This window comes from Aptenodytes patagonicus, chromosome 1 (assembly GCF_965638725.1).
Source record: "Aptenodytes patagonicus chromosome 1, bAptPat1.pri.cur, whole genome shotgun sequence".
NCBI classification, from domain to species: Eukaryota; Metazoa; Chordata; class Aves; order Sphenisciformes; family Spheniscidae; genus Aptenodytes; species Aptenodytes patagonicus.
The window spans coordinates 14843687-14867482 of NC_134949.1; the positions used below are offsets into that span (position 1 = coordinate 14843687).

A 23796-nucleotide genomic window follows, 5' to 3' on the forward strand; every position below is an offset into this window, starting at 1 on the left:
AACTACTACAGAGATTATTTTTGTTTTTCATGATAGTAGTGGTACTAGTGACACATTTTCTTAGATGCCCGAGTATCTCTTCTCCTGACAAACAAAGCCAATAGATAACAAGTTTTAATCTTCCTATTTAAGGAAACCAAATTAGTTTTATTTGTGGAAGGTGACAGACACTACTAGTTAACAGCCAAATTTACAAAGTAGAAGAGAGGAACCCTTTGCAGATCAAGCGTGATCTGTCTCTAAACAGACATGAAACTGGCCCTTTTACGGCAAACCCAACCATTTCCAAACTATGTCTCCCAGCACAGTAGCACTGTTACCATCAAGTTACCAGGTTAGTCAGACAAGTCAAGCTTTAGTGTTTCAAAAATATATTTAAATAAAAATCAAACCTTGTTTATCTAATGGCTGGCATCCAATGAATATAACACAGTCCTGATAATAAACAGTGACATGAAACACTGCACTTTAGTGTCATTACATTGGAAGAAGAATGCATATTCTGTAGCAGAATACCCCCAAAAAATCAATCCTATCTGCAGATGCCATGAGCTTTTCAAAGAAAAATTTTTTTAAAAGAATTAGCATCTTTTTTAGAAGTGCAGTCTATTTTAATGTATCTGTGTAGCCAAACCCTATAGTGCTTGGAACATGCATACATGATATAGAGGTGTTTCAATAGGAAGTAATACTCAGAATTTTAAGACCCCAAAGCCCTATGAAGCACTATGGACTAAAAACCTATCATATTCCATCTTATGCACAGGCAAACGTGTGTTCCTTATCTTACCTGTCCTTATAAAGACACATGAGTCTTACAGAGCAAAGTCTGAATGGGTGATATGGGTGCATGATACAGGTATAAAAATCTAGGCAAAATCTAACCTGTGTGTTATAAAATGATATGATATCAAAACCTATCTCCAAACCCAGAAAACACTGAGCTTTAATGCTTTTAAGTAATGTTAACAGAACTACTGAATAATTAGTAGTCCCCAGATTCAGAGGGACTAAAAAAACACCCCTAAATGTGGTAGAAATTTACATCAGAATAGGAGATTGTTCTGTTGTGCTGCACATTCCTTAACAGAGAAGAGAAAATTTGTACTCATATTACTGCTATGCCTTAATACAGAGGTAATTTTACAAACGCTTCCCATGGAGTGTTTAATTTAGAAGTTTTACAGAATTAAAAATGTTAAACTACCCAGCAAGTGTAAAAAAAATCCCACTTACTTCCACATCTGTGAGTTCAAGTGTTTTTCTACCATGGAGTTTAGTGCGAATCGAAAATGGTCCCATCTTCTGTCAAAGACATAGTACCCTCTTCCCATTAAGCGACTGCCATATGAACAAAACTGAAAGAAAAGATATTTCAACGTTGTTTATAAAAAAAATATTTCTACATTATAAAATAATTATCATTTATAGATCAAGGAACACCTTTGTAATTTGTATCATGCATATAAAACCTTTAAAAAGGTATTTTTCACTATCTGCAGCATAAATACTTTTTGCATGATACATGAAATATGTGCATAATGTTTCAGCTTAGTGTAGAGTATACTTCATACTTCACTAACAAGTCAGTTTACTATCAGGTACCTATGTGTGACAGGGAAAGAATATAAATACTGAGGTACTGTTAAGGAAGCAATTCTGGCTAATAATATTCTTACTGCCTCAGAATGACAGTTACACCGTTCTGTGCACATTAAATCTCGTAATTGTGTAACAGGAATAAAAATATAACTGAAGAGGAAAAAGGTGCAACGGGTGCATCTTTAGTATCTATTTAATAAACAAACAAACCAGTGACATTTCAGTAAAAAAATAAATTATCGTCCATGGCACCTGCGCTACAACAGAGCATCGGATACACTCTTCACAGTGTATGAAAATCATCTAGAGGAGTAGTAAATATTTTGAGAATTCTGCAGAGCTCAGGAGTATTTGCACCGCTTCCTCTGGAGAACTTCCTGAAAAGTCCTACTACACTGAAATGGCATGATCAGGAATCTACCCTTTCTTCAGTCCAGTCTTACTGATCTCACATTACGTAGAGAATTGCCGCAACACCTACTCGTGGGAGAGAAACCCGTTATAAATCATCTTCAGAAAACAAGACAACTCTCCATCATGCAGGGACCAAGTCACACAAATTCTGGCTGAGAGCAGAAGCTACTGATGCAGTAGAAAAGCAGCCATTTAAAGTACTTTTCAGCTTAACGGACAGCGAGTGGTGACTGTAACTGTTTATCTTAAGTCTGTTTCACGACAAGGTTAAACACATTAATTAAAACCACCACCTAAGCTGATAAACTAGCCTCACCTCCCAGTGACACAGATCAGTTACCACTAAGAGGTAGTTTAAGAAGCTACTGCCTTTTCCCTGTCAACTACTACCACCTAGCTGGGAGAGGGACTACGTAAGGAAAACGGTCCACTTCAATATGAAATTTAGCAAGTTAGCATAAACTGTGCTGAAGGGGATTTACACCATCTTTTCTGACTTCACATTGATATCGACTAAGAACAGTTGCACTATCAGTAACTGCTTCAGTTGAGAGATGCTAAGATTTCAAAGAACAGATGAGTCAGTGGGATTTGCCTTGAAACAGAACTAGGATCCTAAAACAAAATGGCTATTGACAGCCATGCCTCACTGATGATGCCTGTACGAGAACTGGCTGCACTTAGATTATTTTTTAAATTGTGTGGACACACACACAATGAGCCTTTAGTTTTTTAATTGATAAAGAAGCAGCCAGCAAAAATGAAGTACAATACGAGAGTACCAAGGAAGCAGGAGGTTACTTCATACCATAGTATTATATGGACTATAATGATTCTTATTTCTGTGTAAGAACCGAATACAGAATTTCACCTGACTGTCATTTTATATTCAGCTCATACTTTTTCTTAGTGTCTGACAGTACCAAGTTCTCCTTTGCTCTAGGGAATATAGACAATGCTACAGTTACCACAGTGTTCATTTCATTCTGCGTAACATATGGAAAACACCTAAGTGAAGTCTTCATTAATTTTATTCCTTGGCTCAATTTTGATGAGAAGCAACTGCTTAGAAGTTCAAGAGTTCTCCCATTGCTTCTTGGTTTGTACAGTGTAAACAAATTCACACTGCAGAGAGGATGCCACAAGGCAGCTCTTACTACTTACAATGAAGTTTCTCGCTAACATGGGAGAAAGACAAAAACAGCTGCCAGAGAAGCACATACATAAGCCACCACCAGAGCAGATGGGCTACGCCGTGCTCTAGACTTTCCATTTTTAGATGAATGAAACGATAGCTTCTAAGTCCACATACACTCACATAAACTGTATTTAATTACTGCTTCAAACCAGACTACAAAAATCAATGAAGCACTGTAATAACCCTTTGCTGCCGTATGATTTTCAGAACTATAACCAGTTTCGTAAGAACTACGACAACAAAGAGATTACCTGTTCATATCACATTTAGAACAATGCAACTTTTCTCAGTTTAGCAGAATTACACCCAAGTTGCAGTCTACTGAGAGGAAAATCTAAAATTAGAACTTCCGATTTTCTGCTGCTCATCCTGTCCTGCAACCCAGCAACGTTTGTCACATGCATTGACCAGTCTTCTCCTCCTACCTTATCCCATCCATACCGTTTTCTGTCAAATGTATTTGTTCTCTTTAGAATACAATTTTCAGAATGTAAGGTCCTCATTCCTTACATTTTTACTAAATTACTTCTTTTTTTCTCCCCTCTCTAATTACATAAGAATAACGGCAAGGCATGCCAGCGACAGACACATACCCCAAGAGGTCTGGGATGGTGTCCAGAAAAATGACAGTCTAACTTCTCAGATTCTTCAGCTCCATCCGCTTCTCCTTCATCACTGGACAATCTGCTCGTTAAATCTCCTCCCATGGAAGGCAGTGGCAGTTCTGGTACATACCCACTGTGGTTTGAAGAGCTGTTGCTGTTTATGCTATTTGCAGATGACGGTCTAGAAGGAGAATATATATTTAAATCATCAGTGTTCAAAGGCTCTGCAAACCTACCTGCTGGAGTCAAGCGTCAAAGTAAATTATACCAGAAATGATCATACAAAGAAGGACAGTAAGATACAGAATAGCTGACATTTGGTCTTGTCAGAAATACATCATGAGTTAACATCAAGTTAATGTTAGCAGAAGCACCTTTGTATTGCCTGAGATTCTAAATTTGCCACGAGGTTGAGTTTAAGATCTTGAGAGGCAAAGTATATAAAAAATGCAAACAAAAATCAGACATGTATAATCTTCTTACATAGCACCATTACTCTGCTACTTGATTGATCCCAAGGGTCCAGTTATGAAATTTTATTTCATACCAAAATACTACTGAAATTAGTGTACTAAATATAACAAGAGCATTTAGCTGACACCCTCTACAGCTAGATTAGTAAGTGAAGTAACTGGGAGGACCTCTTACAGCGTGTAGGTTTTCTTTACCTTTGTCTAAAATCCAGTAAAACAAAGTGGGAATGCCTGTGCACCACAGGGTACGATGGTGCCTTGCCTTTCAAAAGTAGCTTGGAAACAAATCAGATTAGAAGTAGAGGTGAAAAGGATTCTCAATTACAGTCTGTACAACCAAGTATGTATATGGACCTCTGAGGTTGGAGGAGATGTCCACACTGCGCAAAATCTGAAGATGATGATCTTCGATCTCATGAATTTATGTTATCAGGACACAGCAGTCACTAAGACTGTGGACAGGTGCCCTCTTCTGAACCGAGCAGGGATTGCTCAACAATGTCTATCAGCTAGAAGTAACTGCTGCAGTTGCTGTTGCAAGGGATAGATTGTGCGAGTGCTCAGGAAAAGTCAGCCTTCAGGAAAAGTCCACCAGGTCAAGCCAAGTCACCTTCAGTGAAACCAGCAAGCTTTGCCTCAGCAGAGCAGGGAGCACTCACATAACCTCTTCCAGCAGCAGAGCTGCAGGCTTGCTGGCTCCCAGCAAAGCGGTTGCAAGGCTTTCCTCTGGCATGGCTACTTGCAAAAACAAACAGGACGACAGAACAGAGGCACTGCAGCAGAAACAGAAGCATAGATTGTACAAACACAACATATGACTGCTAAAATCCTCCTCATCTACCACTACACCTTTGCAATTTCTTCAGCAGACTCTCACTGAATCGCATTCCAGTTTTGTTTCTTTGGCTGTAACACCTACTAAAACCAATGCCTGCCTGTCCCTCTGTGCTCCTCTCTACATAAGGACTGTGTAAGGTCACTCCTTTTACAAGAGTTATGCAGACTTCTCACCACTTTATTTATTCACAGGTATTCTTTCATTGTCCTTTCACTCAAACCCTGTAAGGTGCACCTCTGCCATTGTATGAATAAAATTTCATTACGGCTTGATGAACACACAGAAAACATTGGAAACGGCTGTCTCTCTAAGACTTGAGACAGCAAATACAACAAATATCTCCTTGAAATAGGGACTATCTTAGTACAAAAGCCCCCAAATGGGCACTTAATCCTGACCGAGGCTTCTGCAAAGAAAAGACATATGAAACAAAATAAATATGAACAAATCCAACTAGTTTAGCTCCATCTACTCCAGCCAAAACTAGTACCAAAAAATCCCCCAGCCAATGAAACGAAACATATGGGAAATTTACCAGAGGATAAGTAGAATTCAGTAGATCCAATACATCATACTAGTTTTTCTAAAGGGATGTCTTTAGAAGTTTGCATTGTCTGCCTGAAGACTGTTTCTGTCCTTTACAAGAAACATCTTCAAAATGAGGAAAGATGGACAGAAACTGCTATGGACAGTTTCAAAGCAATAGTTTTAAGAACTAGCTGCTTACACCATCATTTACAATAAATTACACCTTTTTTTTACAAGGCATTCCATTAATGTAATTGGTGAAGTATTTGCAGAGAAAAATTCTACATACATGTACAAAATTTCACCACTGGTACCTACCCTGATTCATGTAAATAGACTTGTATTCCTAAAAGTGTCAGAATGACTCGAATGTAAAACTTTCCTAATTATTACTGACCATTTTAGCAAAAAAATGCAGTTAGTCTGAGATTCCAATCAGAGGGTGGACACAACTCCTCATCCCATTCCCAATCAGATCACAGGCTACCATGGACAGATTTAGGTTACTATAAACGTAGTCTATCTTCTACTGCGAAGAGAAACTCTTATATTAGTATGTTTTATCACGCAATAGCCTAAAGAAATACCAAATGCTTACAAAACAAGTTGTATGAAAGACGACGACATTTCTTACAGCACCTTCAGAATGCAACATTCCGCACTGGAGAATTGTTTACCTTGGAAGTACAGAATTTGGTGGCCTAGATTTTGCAGGAGATGTTACTTTAGATTCTTGCCCAGAGTTCACTGAAGATCCTGACAGAGAGTCTTGTGCTGGTGTGGGCTGGCTCTGATAGCTTTCCCTTGCAGATGGTGGATGCTCTTTGTCTTTTGCAACTTCTTTTTCCCTGGATCGAGCTTTGTGTTCAGCTAGAAGGATGTCAAACTGTTTTTTACGGCCTGGAACTGCTCGTCGATGATTAAGTGAATGAGTCTAAAAATAGGGTGGTTAAAAAGCATTTGTGTGTGCATGACATTGTTTATGAGTCCTCTATACTTCCGATATACCACAACTCTAAAAGATAAAATCTACTTCAAACAACTTTAGCCACAGTTATGGAAATAAAGCTGTTATTCCACATTATCTTTGATAATTTATGAAGTCATTCTTAAGAAATGCCAACATCAAGGCTAAAATTACTTTTTGCAACAATTTTCATATAATAGAGTCTATTGACTTACCTTTTCCAAAACAGAAAATATAATTCCAATAATTTTAAAATATTAAGAAGTAACGTCATTGTAGCTCTTAACTTACAATGAAAAATTGATTTTCTTGGATTGAAAAATGTGCATACACTTTAAAGCCAATTTAACCGATCATCTCTACTGACAAGCAGCACATACACATACAAACGTTCATTATAAACGTCTTACATTGCTGCTGCTTTTTGACATGAGACTTATTACTATCACAAGGGCAGCCTCCAAGTAATTTATTATACAAAAATCATGTTAATTTTTTACTAAAAATTGACTATACTTCAACATTGTTGCACACATGAACCAAAAAAGGAGCATTTAAAATAACACTTGTGCTTCTACAAGAAACGTTAATGCTTTTAGCATAACAGAATGACAAGGAAAAAAAAATCTTTTTAGACGTATCAGTGGAATAATGCAGATGCTCTGATTCAAAGAAACAGAATTACTCAAAAGAATTACCTGAAGACAGCGTCTGAATACCATACCCATTGTCTGTAAGACAGGAGCAGGTATGACCTCTCAAACTACTGTGGTAGGATTTAAACTATAACAAAGCATCTGATATTTTATCTTCTAAGAAAAATACCTTGCAGGTGAGCGATCTTGTGCAAGGTTTCTTTGTTTCAGGATCCAGTACTCCACAGTGTTTATTTGGGTCAAATTCTCTTTCTGTTTGATGTGGGGGTGGGGAGAAAAAGGAGGAAAAAAAAAAGATTATTACAGAAATTTTAACCAGAGTAGCTATAATTTTTGCTTGATAGTACTTAATTCAACCAGGCTCAACCTGAACCACTGTTCCCAACCCTAGCACCCCATAATAGTGTGATGTGCATCACTCAGTTGTGCATTTTTCGTCCTTACATGTTTCAAACTATTTAGAGCAGGATTTCAACCACAGACTTCATAGAAATAAGTCTGCTTACAGAGCTGTGCTCAATAGAGTGGCCCAAACACAGGACCAAGCTAAATAACCGCAAGTTCAAGTCCCTCTCTAACACTGGCTGCCTCCGAGGCCGCGAAATACAGCACTTGCAAATCTAGCTTCTGAGTTTGGCTAAGACACATACAGACTAAATATCCAAGTGCTTTGAACAACATTTCCTTGACACACTTGGAAACTCTGAAAAACAACCCATGGTATCTCAAAAGTTAATGCAAGATTACTAGTGGCATTTTAAAAACAAAATTTATCTAAATCTGTCCCTGAGATCTGTGTAAAAATAACGTGTATGTTAGTCCTTATTTCCCTAAGTGAAGGGAGGCATGGAGTTTAAAGTTTGCGGACATTATGAAAAAAAAAGGCATTTACATGAGTTCTACTCATGATTAACATTAAAAGTGCATTAATATTTAATATGCTGTATTTGCATATTTCATTTTCATTAATATTTTAGTATTTATATACCACAGATAACATCACCACCTTCAGGTTATGTTAATATAATTTTAGGGCTTGCACTACAGAGCTGTAACAATACTATGGCCATACACTTTTTAATTTATGCCACCAAAAAAATCTACCATTATCTTTATACACCTTGACATTGTACGTTTTAATTGGCAGACTGGTTTGCTTTTGTTTGATAGTGGAATATAAACTATTTACCAAAGCCTATTTTAACTATACAGTGGTGTTACATTCAGATATAATAAACATCCTGTACTCAAATACAACATTTAATCTGAGGATCTAAAAATTCTTTATAAACAAATCGGAGCTAAGATGGAAGACGGCAATTCACAGCTATGTCACAATGTTAAGACAGCATCACAGCAAGTAGAACATAGCTGGAAGAAGAAACGTGAAGCCAAGTAGCCTACATTAGAAGACAACTGTCGTCCAGATATCACAATTACTAAATTAGCAGTTTTATGTATTCTGCTATATGGACTTAAAAATGGTAAAGCAAACATTAAATGGTTACGTTATCGACCTACTAGGAGAGACACACCAAAAAGTGAGCTTGGAAAAAACAGTTGGCACTGTTTTTTTGGTGAAATCTACATAGGGACTGAAATCTGTCACAAGGAGTTGTAGTTTCTGTGGCCTTTACAGCACAACAGAAACAGAAAAGTAGCTGTGTATGACTAAATATAATAAACATTTTTTTCTAGTTAATGGATGAAAGTGCATGTTCATGAACTAAAGGAGTTAACTACTCTTGTTTTTTGAGTGTATGATATTCCTATCACAGTTTCCTGACTCACCGGCCTAAAAACCTTCAACACAAATTAAAAAACAAGCTAAATAGATTATATGGACTTATAAATATGCCTTCAAATGAAAAATCCTGAGGGTCATCATAAGGCTGTGGAATGCGCTCTGAAAGTCACCAGGCGAGGACTGTTTTGGACCAACAGGGAAACACGCTTCAAAAATCAAAAGTGCTCCCTTCAGGAGAATCCAGATTGCTACTTGTCAATAAGAGTGTCCCAACCAAGAGAGACTTGCAGGACTGGCTATAGCAAAGCCAGTTTTTAGGAAACCACATAGAGGTAAAATCAACAGAATGAGTTATAGTCAGAAAAAGTGGAAGCCTCTGCCATCTACTGAACAACAAAATAACATGCTTTCCCTGAGAAACAGAAAATACTAAACAAACAGGAAACCACTTCTCCTGGCTGAAGCGTGCGTGACTGTTCCAGAGAATCATGAAAATCTAATTGCCAGCTACAGACGTGCCTGGTTTGGGCAACACATTAAATGAAGATTAGCATCTTCTCAATAACAAAATGCAGCTTCTGACTACCTCTGTATTAGGAAATGTGTAGCGTGAGAACCCTAGACTCCTGTGCACGGGCACAGCTTGAGAAAGCTGTTTCTCCAGAATGGATTCCACTTCTTCACGTTCGGTGAACGGAGTGAAAAGCATTCATTATAACCTCACCAAAAGAAGAGGAAGGGTCAAAACTGAATTGTCTCAAACTCCTGTTTGCAACATAACAAATATTCTTGGTGTAAACTGGGCATCTGCATTCTTTAACTTCACCCCAAAGAGAACAAGAACTAAGGAAGATTTAGGAAAAAGATTTTTTTCCTTTTTTTTCAGTTTGCTACTAGGGAACACAGATCCACTTATGGTGGGCAGCTACAGTGTCTTTTGTGATTCCACGACCTGTTTCCTCTCTCTCACCAACAACAGTGCTCCTGAAAAGGGGGCAGGTTCATTCATCGCCCAAACAACCACCAGCTCTCAGCAAAGAAAAAAACCAAACTTCAGCCACAGTCAGGGAAATGGTATGAGAGAGAGCGGAGGTTGCTAAAAAGGAAAGAAAACAGATGTAAACCAGTCAGACCTATTAAGGAGCTTCAAAAATTAACAGCTGCACAGTTCCACAGCAGCGCACTGAGGGAAACCTAAATCCCCTAGCCACCGTCTCATTCTTTTAATGTGAAATGAAATGAAATCTATGGGATATCTAAAATAATCATCTCATTGACCTTCCAAGATATTTTTCTCAGCCTTTGCACAGTTCTGTATAACAATGGAGAGGAGTCCATCATAGTGACACACAATCTACAGGCAATTCATCTACAGTGCTCTCAGGACTTCTCCTGTTTGCATCATTGCTAAATTATTGTGTTGCTGCACCAATACGTGAGGCATCAGAAGCAAGACTGAACGGATTCTAAATCTGATAATAACAGAGGAGCTTTAAAAAAAAGTATTAATCCTGTGGATTTGTTAACCATATAAAAGTAAACTAATGCCTATCGGAGTGCTCAAACAGTCCTGTGCAGAGTTCCAGCCTATTTGGAAATTTCCACCAGTGAAACTTTCCCTAGCCTAGAAGACACTGCGAGCGACAGCTTAGAGACAGAATAATGGTAGAGTCATCTCCACAGAAAAAGCAAGCAAGTTGAAGGAAGGCCCTACAGAAATGATTCTCCTTTATGAACACATTTCAGCAAGCACTTGTACAAAAAAGGTACAAGTATCACCTACAGCCCTGCGGTGGTATGTGGTGACATGAGAAAAACAAGTATCGCAGAAAGTATCAGTTTCAATTGCCCAAGCAGGAATTCAGAACTGATTAGCTAAATTAAGCATCTAAACCATTAAAGGAAATAATAGGTTAAAAGAAAACTATTTTAGATTAACTGCAAAATATATAGTTTTTATTAGAATAACAAATCGGATCTTAGCAAGTGAAATGAAAGGTTTAAAAGCCTAATCAGCTACTTTCTCTTAATATTTTTTCACTTTGTGGAACGCTATCATGAACAACAGTTCTGTTTTCTTATATGCCACCTTTAACTAGTTATGAAAGCAATCAGTGTACTGAATCCTTTAAGGCAATGGCGTTGTTCCATACCACACACAGCCCTAGCAAACACCTCGCACTGGTCTGGAATCAAGCCAAGGTAGCAGTACCATAGGCTAACTGCCAAATTTGAGAAAATGAGAAGAATAAACCTGATATTCAGTCAAAAAATAGGGCACACTCATTAACTGGAAACGAAAGCATTTATCTTGTACAATTTATACTTGGTTCATAACTAGTGCACATTTAGAAATCATGTGCACTAACTTTCTGCCAAACTGACGATCTAATGCAGATCATGCTGCCATTAGCAAAATTAGCCTTTCAGTACACACAAGACATTCCTGCCCAAATCACAAAGTGATTTCATCAGTGCCAGCTGATGAATAGACCCTGCACAGCTTCTGAAGCCGTAAACTCGAGTCAGTTACTTTTGTTAAAAAAAAAACCCACAAAAAAAACCCCAAACAAAAAAACCAAAAAAACCAAACCCTCAAAACACTTTGTTTCCTTTCATTCTGAACAAAAATATGTTTTCAAGCTTTAAGGGGCAAATTCTCTGCTCGCTGCCCAGCAGCTGGCATGGCTCACCTCCGAGGAACTCCACGGAAAATAATTCTTCCTTCCAATGGATGGCAACCTTTCTAACGGAGCCTCTGCCCTCCCCACAATGGGGCGTTCTGTGATTCGGTGGCAGATTTGCATGAGGACCTGCATCCTCAATACTGCCCTGCCTAAGGCCATCCAGGGCATTTCTACATTTAAGGTTGCTCCCTCAACCCCACGGTCCTGCCTTCCTGAGAAAGATCAAAATCTCCATGCTATAAATGTCTTCACTCATGTGTGAATCACAGGGGGAGAAGGGTGGAGGGGAATTAGGACTTTTAAGACTTCCCCAGCATTTCCCATCTCTTCTTCGGATTTTCTAGTATTTAAAACCAAGAAAGAAGATTCTTTAAAAAATCATGACTTGGTGGATAATCCAATGTCTTAAACCTCAACTGTTCAACTTGATCATGACTATACTAAAGTCACTCAACCAAGGCACATTTTCTTTTGTTGTAAACAGACCCAAACTACATAATGGCTTGAGGAAGCCTTCTGCCTTTCTGTTTTAATGAATTTACTTCCTTGAAAATTTATATTTGGCCTGTTGACCAGTTGAGAAACGCATTAAACACTCTAATTTGAAGCTAAATAGAATATGTACTCTGAAAATATTTTGCACATGCTAGTGTGAAAGCTTTCTTTTTCATATATGCAAACTGGCATCTTACAGTAAAAAAATCAAACCAAAACCAGGCTACAGCATCTTATTAGTACATTATTTCTGAGCTATAGAAATATTAATGAAGAGACAGACTACCCTCAAAAGATGAACTACAACATCACTTACCTGAAAGTCTTTTGTAAGGCTTGTTACTGCTTTTAGTGCCATTTTGGTGTTTCTTGTCTATTGATGGAGCTATAATTCCTTTGCCGTTCAGAATCTTTTCTGGTGATGGTGGCACTGACTTCGATGTCAAACCAGATTTAACCAAAGTTGGAGCAGGTATGGTGGATGAAGAGGCCGAGGAGGAGGTGATGGTGGTAGTGGTTGCAGAATTCATTTTAACATTGGCACCATCTGCCTTCACTAGGTTAGGAATTTTCTCTAGACTGACTACTGGAACAGGAACGCTGCAAAACCAAAGAAAAATCTTCAAGTTGTATTTTCTGTACCAAAGACTTACAGTTACTTAATCCCCTTCCACAGATATAAAAATTTCGATGCAAGTGACACAGTATCTTCAGACAAGACTAAAATGAGTAGTACCGTTATTAACTATTTTTGTTCAATCAAATGTTTACAAAACCAGGCATTTGTAAAGCCTGGCAATGTAGAGAATTATGAAAATGAACCTTTGTATTTTTTTTTTTTGTTTAAGATCCAATCCCCTCCTATTCATAAACAAAATAAGTCTTTGGTACTAAGCAAAACATACCCCCTTACATATATGGTCTCATGCCTTTAACACAAGCACATATCAGATATGTGTATGCTGTACTAAACTCACCATAACAAAGTAGTTTGCTAACAATATTAATATTTTTAAACAAACACAAAAATAATTCATTTGCTCAGATGTGTCTGAATGACATACGAGTTCTGGAAGCAAGGAGAAAAGAGATTTTAAGCATAGAAATCTTAACAGCGTTCCCTTTAAAAGTATTAAAATCCTTGATGAATTGAGCATTACTAAACTGTATTTTTAATAAAATCTTATGAACTTAAAAATAAAAATTCCCAAAACAATTATTAGCTTAGTTGGCCCTTTTCAGAATAAAGTTTGTAATAACTAACTTCTCCTAACTTAACTACCACCACAGCATATTTGCGACACTAACAAATATCACCTTCTCAATTTGGCAGCAAAAAAGACTGAGACAAGTGATTTTCAATTCCAACATTATTTTAAACATTTCCGGCTCCTATCTGCATGAGGAAATATCCAACAACGATAGCTGCTTTTTACCTACCCAACAACTCCAAAACTGGATGTCTTCTCACTACCAATTAATATATAATATATAAATTACTCCTCAGTGAAACAAACCCAGAGAAAAAATTATTAATTTAAAAACCTAAATTCTCAGAGTTTTAAGCCCAGGTTTCATTGGAGGCCGCAAATGAAAACATCTCACTTATTCAGTTCTTCCCATACACTGCCTGAAGAGTTGCTTTTGCCAAATAGTTGACTATCTGCCTTGTAAGCAAATTCACACACGGATCATGCAAAACCGACAATTTTCAGACTATCATTCCACCCTGAGCAAACAAAAGAAACACAAGTTTTCTTAAATACAAATGCAATTGTGATGTTTAAAAGGTAAAACAAATTCCTCATCTAGAAGCATAAGAGTCTCCTTAACAGTATTCCTATCTGTTCGTTTCTGAATTGCACAGAACTAAGCTAACCTCTGTAGTTTTAATCCCCAGCATAAAGGTGACAGTTGAGGAGGCTGTCCCACACAGAAAAAATTCTTAAAACTCAGTGATTCTTTAATCTATTATTATCTTAAAGGTTTAACTTGATGTACACACTTAAAGGTAAAATGAAACATATTTATAAAGTGTGCGAAATTACTCCTTAGCAAACTGTACTCAAAGAACAATCTGCTTCTTGCACATCACTGCAGTAATTTTGCATGGCAGTGCAGAGCTTCTACAAGTGCATTACTCATGTGACGTTTGTTAAACACGCAACTGCTGTTAAATCAGTATGTGTTCTGAAGTATGCTGGCACGTTGCAGTTCAAGTAAGCAGTTTCTTGCCAGAGACCACCACACTGTTGTCAGTGTCCCAAGACAGGCAACATTTTCCTGTCTGTACATCACTGTACTCTTTGGGGCTTCCCCCCATTCACAAGTCTCACATAATTTCAGTCTTTTGTGTCTGAAAAATGGCACCTTCGCTGTGTTCTTTCTACAGAAGGAACGGTTAACATGTGTGGAGTTTCTAAAAGCAGAAAAAGATGACACTGAGATGGCATTCTCCATGGGACATCCTTCAGAAACATCAGAAATCGGGTCCAAAATAACTCAAGTCTTGACCTTCCTGGGCTACTACAAAACCTCTCTTTCTCCACAGCTGATAAGCAGAAGGTGCAGCACGTGTGGCTGGAGCGGACTCTCCCATACTCAAAAGTTGTTAATCTTCGTTCTAAGGGTATTTTAACACAGAAAAATGTACGAACCTTGATATAAACAATACGTATATAAAACTAAAAAGAAGATTTAGACACCAAGACATATTCTGGAGCTGGAATTAAATTATATGAAACTTCCATATCCTGTGGTACCATAAATACAGCAGTCATCTAGTCAGAATACAGATCCGACTGCAGTAAAATGTAGAGCACTGGCCAGTAACTAAGCAAAAAAATTAAAATTACTCACAAAACCAGAATTGCATTAAGTATTTCAATGACAATGCAAACATGGAGCTATGAAAGAGAGGATTTGATCCTCTACTTTTTTAAACTGCCCTGAATTTATGAAGTTAAATGACAGACAAATTATAACATCTCAGGGTAGGATTTAATTTTTTTTGCTTTTAAACAGATGGCAATTACATTTTCTGAAAACAGGAGAATTTTTTTACTCTAGATCATGTAGTTTTACTATATAAAAACTATGTAAAGACATATGAACAAATCTTCATGCCCAGTTTCTAAGATCTATCTTAATTCAAAGTACTGATACACAGTGAAGGGGTCAAGTGTATTATCTGGTCTAGTAGTAAAATATGGTTAATATGAAAAAAGTTTCTCTGTTTTGCAGTGCTCAGAACCTCAAACCCTAGGGCACATACGGATGGATCACTGTGATAATGAACAAAGCCCAGGGGAGGGAACATTTTCGCTTAGTTTTGTTACAGATCAAAAAGTCAACCTTCATTATGCATTTCATTGTAATGTAGAAGAAAAAAGAAAAATACTCCAGTATTTGAAGACACATATTCTATAGGACCCCTGGCAGTCTACAGTAAATTATTTGAGATTTTACAAGCTACAGATGATAATTTCTCTTTTATTTTTTTAAACGTAAATGGGTACTGCATTCAACATTAAGGAACTCTAGTTTCATCTTAGCATAACAGACAAAGATGAATTGATAACCAAACTGCAAATTGGAAGCTGCACAGGACCAGTGACCATGGTCAACTACTAAGGACTAAAAAGATAAATAACAAATGCTTATATTTATATTTGATGGTCAAAGAGAGTTCTTTTCCCAAACTGATTTTTTTTGAGTGAAAATTGAGGATTTCTTTAAAAAGTTTGTTAGAAAAATAAAAAATAAGGTCCTTAATCTTAAATACTATATTTGAAAAAGAATTTTTGAATGAAGAGCCTGTTTAGATTTATTAAAGACAACTGCTGAAAGGGACAATTAGAAAAACAACATGCAACAAACATAAAAACCAAGGAAGGGCACACAACAATCAGTAAGAACGAGAAAAATGGCAGTACAGATGATTGCCAAAGATAGGTGAGAAAAATCTGTATTCAGTAAAGGCAAGTTTACTTTTTTTTTATGAAAGAAAATAATAATAGCAGTATCTACCTAAAGGAAAGTAAAATAGTCATTAACGATGCAAAAATGACAGAAGTGTTCAGTATTTCTTCTATACTAAGAAGGAAGCATAATAATGCTCTCCAATCAGATAAAAATGGTTTTTGATTCCCTCAGTAAGTGTAAAGTGCCAGCTGAAAAATCATGGGGTTTTTTTTGTTTTTGTGGGGTTTTTTTTGTTTTTTACATAAGCAGATCTGGATAACGTGGCTATGAGTTCCAAAAGAGTTGGAGAGATATTGGCTCTCAGCATATTAATTTCTAATTGAATCTTGGAATATTTGGCAACTTAGAGGAGCTAGCTAAGTGCTGCTGTTGCAACCACACTGAAAACCCAAACCAGAGTGTCTTGGAAGAAATAATGGTAAAACTAATAAACTGATAAACAATTAGTTCACATGGTTTTGCTGAAAATCAGATCTTGACAAAGAGATCTAGTTTCACTTTTTGATGAGGTTACCCGTTAAGCTGACAAAGATAACTGAAAATGTTCCGACTTTTGAAAGGCATTATAAAACACAAATAAGAACAGTTTAAAAGCAAATGTTAAACAACATAAAATTAAAAACTAGCTTTTCAGAGATTTATGATTCAATAAGGGCACTTGCTAGGGGGACTTTTTAGCCATCATTACCAAGTCTGACATGACTGAAAACTTCACTGGTCTTTAGAAATAAACATAAGATTACTAGTGATAACATTTGCTGATGGAATCAGGATTGAGGGAAACTAAATAATTAAGAGACAAAGGCAGTTATAAAAAGCAGCATGGAGTGTTTGGTAAAGTTCATTAATTCCAAAAGGTATTTTAATACAAGCAAATGTAAAGTTACACATGAAATAAGCTATTCAGTCTGCAGTGAAATACAGGGAAACAACATACTGGAAAATAGTGACAAAAATATTTAGTGGTCACAGTGGATAAGCACTATAAGCTTTTATTGTATTGTTGTGCTTATTTTAAAAAAGGGATATGGCAAATAAGATTCAGGAGCAAATTTAGTTTTCACATGTCCCTGGTTATACTGATAAGTGGAATATGGCTTCCAGTGTTGCTGAGCAGTGGTTCAATACCAGTGTTGATGAATTAGAAGGGAACAAGAAAAAGGCTACAAAAACTATCTGAGGGCTACATAAAGTGCTCGATCTTGACAGGCTTCAAAAGCTCTCTTTTTCAGATAAGATAACTGATTTCCTTCTGTTTTCTCATGTTCTTGGTCAGGCAGTTGGGCTAGATGATCATCGTAGGTCCCTTCCAGCTGAAATTATTCTGTTCTATTCTATTCTAACTACTCCTTCAGCAGAACCTGCGACAAACTCCCAAAACAAGAGTGAATTTCCTTCTTAAGTATCTTGTGGCAATTTTATTTTTCCTTGCTGTTATGTAATTTTGCTGGTTTTTTTTTTTTTTGGTCATTCATAACTATATTTATTGTAAAATCTCAGCCACTCATTCAACTCTTTTCAAATTCACAGAAAAAAGAAATTCACAAACATTTAAAAACATCAAACGTTCTATTCTACATTGCTGGGATCGCCTCTACAATGTAACAAAGTATTTGTGATTTAGTGGTTAGAATATGTGGTCCAAGTTAACTCTGCTGAATTTTGTTTCCAAGTCCATGATGCATTAGGAATATCCTTAAATCCTGACTAGCTTCACTTTCTCAACCTCAGTATGAATAATTTTCCTAACACAAAGAAATAAAGACTAAGAGATGATTAAAAAACTCCTTTGAAAAGTGACACTATACATTTTAAATGATTACCCATAGGAATACCTTTGTGATCCTGTTTCTGTTTACAGAAAGACTGTCAGTTCTCTACGTGTTGATGAAAATCACGTAATTTCCATCTCATTTTCTTCATTTTCAGAACTCCTGGCAGGCAATAGCTAATCCTCGTGGAGGGAGATCAAGGAGACTTGCTTCAGCTGGTATTTCAGGGCTAGCTTACTTTAACACTTTACCCCAATTTTACGCTGCCTCAGGATCACGGATGGGTAGAAAAGAACATCTTGTGGCATCACAGCACCAAAATCCTCCAGGGCAGCGCTCAGAAGCTGCGCTGGGGCACAGCAAGTGAAGCGGCATCCTTTGGGCAGGTCAGCAGTGAGGGAGAGAGTTCCTGGCCACAGGAATGCCTTTTATAAAGGGTAAGTATTCGGGGTATTCTTATTAATTATGATTGCTTATTCATTATTATTGTTATTACTACCAATCATCTTACTCTTTGCCTTTTTCTCTCTATTTTCTACCCTTTTTCTATACCTCTTACCACCTCGACTGCAAGCTTCAGAAAACGATGGTTTACATTTATCTTGTGCACAGCGCGGTGGTGCTCCAGCACTGCTCCAGTCTCTGAGCACTGCTATATTAATAGCAACAATGTTAGAGATACAGGGAAAAAAAAAATCAGAGCTGACAGATATTTCTGGATGATGTATTCGCAGTAATCCTTCTTATTCCAACTACAAGAAGGGAAGTATTAAAACAGCGGCTACAAAAATGAAACAATTCCAGATCTCTCTCATCTGATCATTCTGATCATGCTTTTTAAAGTATTAGTGAAGGAGCAACCTGAACCTCTGCAGCGCATCTTAGAACAACACAGGATGTGAAGAAGAGAAAGAGCTACTCGGTCAATGTTTAAGATGATGACTCAACCAAAACTATAATGAATTAAACAACGGAAGAGTTGCGTCTACATGCAGGCAGGCATGACAACAGACAGATCTACTGGGCCATGCTGTTGCAGAGGCCATTGCCGAAATACTACTACTAATTGTAACAGCTGAAATTTAAAAGAGATGCTGGATCAAAGAATCAGGGAAGCGCAACAAAGGTTATTCCAGGTCTGGAAAGCAATCATTACAAGTGATACAATTCCCGAATTAAGCTAATTTGGCAACTGTCTGGAAGAACCTATTTGTATTTGTAAGTATTTGTGGTACGAGACTGCAACGTAACAGACAAAAGCACTGAATAACTGGAAGCTTCTGAGGATGATAAGCCACAACACGCTTGGATACATGATGAATCCTATTTGCATTTTTGAGACAAATGTATTTGTGTCAATTGAGTATTTCTTTCTAAAAGATAAGTGGGTGAAATTCTATGGCTTGTACAGACAGCTGAATAGAAGATATAGTCTTATCTTAAAAAAGAAAAAATTTTATGAACAATTTCTCCTTTAAGAAAATCAGACCTGCTGAATATTTTCTAGAATTCTAAATAAAAATTATAATCCACTAATGGAATAGGAAAAAACACTTTCTTCTGTAACAGCTGTCAGGACTCTATAGCCTGTGATGATTATCAGACTGATTTTATTCTTTAACAAGTCATGTAATCCAAGGCACTTAACACTAAGTTTTGAAAGACAGTTTCATTGATCTCCACTTCAGACTGTTTGTGGTTTGTTATGTGATGATTACAATATCTTTAACTACTATAGGCCTCATTTTTCCCCACTGGTAAACAAATCCACAGTATTATCTCCCAGCAGAGCTGCAAGAATTGGGTAATTCACAGGTACAACTATTGTTGTATATTATTATATAATATATTGTAATATATATATATACAACAATATGTATATTGTTGTATAATATTCATTGCCAAAGTATTAACAGAGCAGTACAACAGTTTTAAATGGCTAAATCTACCTTGTTAATCATCAGTAAATGTTTGGGATGTTCCCACTAAAGGGAAAAGGGATTGGTGGAAATGCTCAGTTATTTTGTTCCCTTTCAGCTTTTACTGACTGACAGAATGCCATCTGTTGCCAGAACGGAAAATATTGTTTATAGATTCAGTTAATATGCTGAAATGTGGACATGTAAGTTGCTGTCTGTAACACTAGGACGAGAAACAGTTTTATAGTCAGTAGTGTTAATACTCTAAAGTCCTTTCTGATTTTCTTTTAATTAGACTTAAAAAAACCCCTCTTGTATAAAATTCCTCTCCAACATTTAGAAGAAAAGGTCACTATTCAGTCAAGAATATTTTTTTTTAAACAGTAAACGAGGCACTTACACTTTAACTAGAATAGCCTCTATCTCATCTGTGTGTGTGTGTAATCTAAATGTCCAGATTTTCTATTTTCAGAATTATATACCATAGTTGTCCAGAATGCTCATCGTGCTTATAGAGATGGTGGGTTCAGATTTATACGAAGGTTAGATTTTGATCAAGTTTGTTCCAGTGCAAGGTAAATTCTACAGCTAGGCAGAAGCTGCTCTCTTTGAAATCACACCAACTAGTGCACATTGCAGGCAGAAAACACAAGCTATTACTTTAACATAATTTGAGTTTATGCTTTGTCTCATGGGTGAATGGTTTGCATTGGATTATTTACTGCTTTAAGGCAGTTGTGTCCAGAAACCCTACCTAAAATCATGACCTTCTTATGCTAGATATTCCATACAGAAGGGAAGGATCTTTACAGAGTAAGTAGATAGAACTTAAGAAAAAGGAAGTCCTACTATCTCAAGTTCACAGACACAGAACTGAGGCCGAGCAGACTGACTCGTAACAGTAGCCTGTGCAGAACCAGGAACTGAACCCACACCTCTTGAGTCACCAACCTAGTGACCTAATCACAAAGCATCTTTTCTGTAGATAGCTAAAGACAAAACAGTTTCTTATGGGATAAAATAGTGACTCAGTTCTGTTCTCTTTTACATTTTTGCAACTCGGCTGCTATCATCACAGTCACGGGAGGATGGGGCCGGCAGTCTCAAAGCCTATATGCGTGTATATATATCACAGTACATGATGTAAGAGTCCCCCAAAATAGTGATTTTTGCAGCCAGAATTTTCTTCTGTCTTCTTATAAGGCATCAAACATTATCAAAATACAGAATGAGCTCCAACAGCAGCTGCTGTTGAAGGTAAATGACTATAACCAGTAAGTTTTCATAAACATCAGTTAAGCCAATATTAAGAACTCTGCAAAAATTATCCTACTGTTTAAAAGCATCAGTTTTAAGGGCTGATACTGTAATGGAAGATGGACCTTAAAGACAGCAAACTGGGTCAATATCTCACTTGCTATATGCATCTTAGAAAAGCAGACATTTGATGGAACATCAGAAAAGTAACCCAGTCCTTTTTCCTCTTCCTATATATATATATTTTTTAAATTTAAGAACATCCCAGTTTCCTCCCTTAGGAAATGTAGAGGCTTAAACTGTAAACTTAGATGAGTATACTATTTTTTTTTTTTTTTTAATGATTGTGAAGTATACACAGAATCATAGAATCGTTTAGGTTGGAAAAGACCTCTAAGATCATCGAGTCCAACCATAAACCTAACCTAACGCTGCGTAGTCCACCACTAAACCATGTCCCTAAGCACCACACCTACACGTCTTTTAAATACCTCCAGGGATGGTGACTCAACCACCCCCCTGGGCAGCCTGTTCCAATGCTTGACAACCCTTTCAGTGAAGAAATTGTTCCTCGCATCCAATCTAAACCTCCCCTGGCACAACTTGAGGCCATTTCCTCTCGTCTTATTGCTTGTTACTTGGGAGAAGAGACCGACACCCACCTCGCTACAACCTCCTTTCAGGGAGTTGTAGAGAGCGATGAGGTCTCCCCTCAGCCTCCTTTTCTCCAGGCTAAACAGTCCCAGTTCCCTCAGTCTCTCCTCATAAGACTTGTTCTCCAGACCCTTCACCAGCCTCGTTGCCCTTCTCTGGACACGCTCCAGCACCTCGACGTCCTTCTTGTAGTGAGGGGCCCAAAACTGAACACAGCATTCCAGGTGCGGCCTCACCAGTGCCGAGTACAGGGGCACGATCACTTCCCTACTCTTGCTGGCCACACTATTTCTGATACAGGCCAGGATGCCATTGGCCTTCTTGGCCGCCTGGGCACACTGCCGGCTCATATTCAGCCGGCTGTCAACCAGCACCCCCAGGTCCTTTTCCGACAAGCAGCTTTCCAGCCACTCTTCCCCAAGCCTGTAGCGCTGCATGGGGTCGTTGTGGCCGAAGTGCAGGACCCGGCACTTGGCCTTGTTGAATCTCATACAGTTGGCCTGGGCCCATCGATCCAGCCTGTCCAGGTCCCTCTGCAGAGCCTTCCTGCCCTCGAGCAGATCAACACTCCCACCCAACTTGGTGTCGTCTGCAAACTTACTGAGGGTGCACTCGATCCCCTCGTCCAGATCATTGATAAAGATACTAAACAGGACTGGGAGATACTAGAACATAAAGATACTTACTATTTTTTTTAACACCAACATCTTCACTAACTATTATTTTGGTACTTACCATGGTTTATCCCGTGGTACTTTTGAAGGAAAGACTGTGTGCTGTTTGCTACTGGAGGTAAGTAGATTGTCTTTGGGCGTTTTGAATGGCTTTGAGTTGCTGCTGACAGGGTTATGGCCGCTGATACAGGATTTCGGTTTCATCTGTACTAGGGATGTCCTGGAATTGCAGGCTGGAGAAGCTGGAGAAGGGGAAGGTTTACACATTGAACCGTGTCTTCGTTCTGTAATGGAAAAATAATAAGCTTTACAGCATTTCATAGGCTAAAAGAAAAAAAGAAGTCAGGGAAGAGGAAATTGTTCTTCTCTATGCTAGTCACAATGATTTCATCACTCCAAAGAACACCAGTTCATTACTGTTGTGAATGTAATCAAGCCAAATGATAACTAAACAAAATCAACTCTGTGAAGTGCTTGGAAAAAATGTAAAAAATAGTAAAATAAATGCTAATAATCTCCCAGAAAGTTTCACCAAGAAATCTCAAACCATTTTTTAAGCAATAAGCAACCACCAGCATCTCTGTGTGAGGTGCACTAGGTGTCCCAGCTCTTTCACATAAAGAAGAAAGAGGAGAGTATGTAACAACAGCTCAGATGACTCAGTGAAATACTCTGTGACAGACATGAGATTGCTTCTATAATGGTTTATGAACAATTCACGTGACCCGGTTATTGAGCAGTTTACTTTATGACTATTTGTTTCAAGTTTAATGGGAAGCTATGAGGAAAACAACCGGAAGACTGAGAAGTAGCAAAAGGTCTACTGCTCCCAGCCCTTCCAGAGAGGCAGGCTTTGCCTGGTTCATAGTTTGGAGGTTATCTCCAAGCACCAATCAAGGTAAAAGCTCATTTTTTTCCACAGAGAGCAAATGGCAAGTGCAAAAAAGCAGGAAGTTTATGTATCAGTTACAAACATTGGATCCAGAGGTCAGGCCCTTGTGTAAGCGCTGTTCACGCTCACACGAGAGACCTCTTAAGTACTGCAAAAAGCAAGGCCTTGCAGACCCCACAACAGGAGAATAGGCTTCAGGACAGACAGACTTCAGCAAAATTGTTTGGGTTTGGTTATTATTAGTATTTTTTTAAAATCTAAATGTCCTATCCCTGATATTGCTAAATAAAAAGATTGTTTTAAGAAGGTATTTGGCCATTCTTTACAAATTATATACTCCTCCAGGGGAGAAGTGCTAGTGCTTGGCCAGCTGGCTGGTCACAGTGTGCTGCAAACAATGGGCTTGGTGCTGTGAGCTTAAGCACAACTACAAA

The 23796-nt window shown here is 37.8% G+C and overlaps 1 protein-coding gene across 3 annotated transcripts in view; it reads right to left on the bottom strand.

The window, feature by feature from the left end:
* ATXN7L1 (ataxin 7 like 1) overlaps positions 1-23796 on the bottom strand; it is a 120746-nt gene that overhangs the window by 13030 nt on the left and 83920 nt on the right. For all 3 annotated transcript variants that reach the window (XM_076328557.1, XM_076328550.1, XM_076328560.1), the window contains 6 exons: positions 22532-22754; positions 12527-12810; positions 7451-7533; positions 6336-6592; positions 3808-4000; positions 1237-1358 (listed from right to left, as the gene is read on the bottom strand). In XM_076328557.1, the coding sequence (XP_076184672.1) occupies positions 1237-1358; positions 3808-4000; positions 6336-6592; positions 7451-7533; positions 12527-12810; positions 22532-22754 (1162 nt within the window). The remainder of the gene's footprint in view (positions 1-1236; positions 1359-3807; positions 4001-6335; positions 6593-7450; positions 7534-12526; positions 12811-22531; positions 22755-23796) is intronic.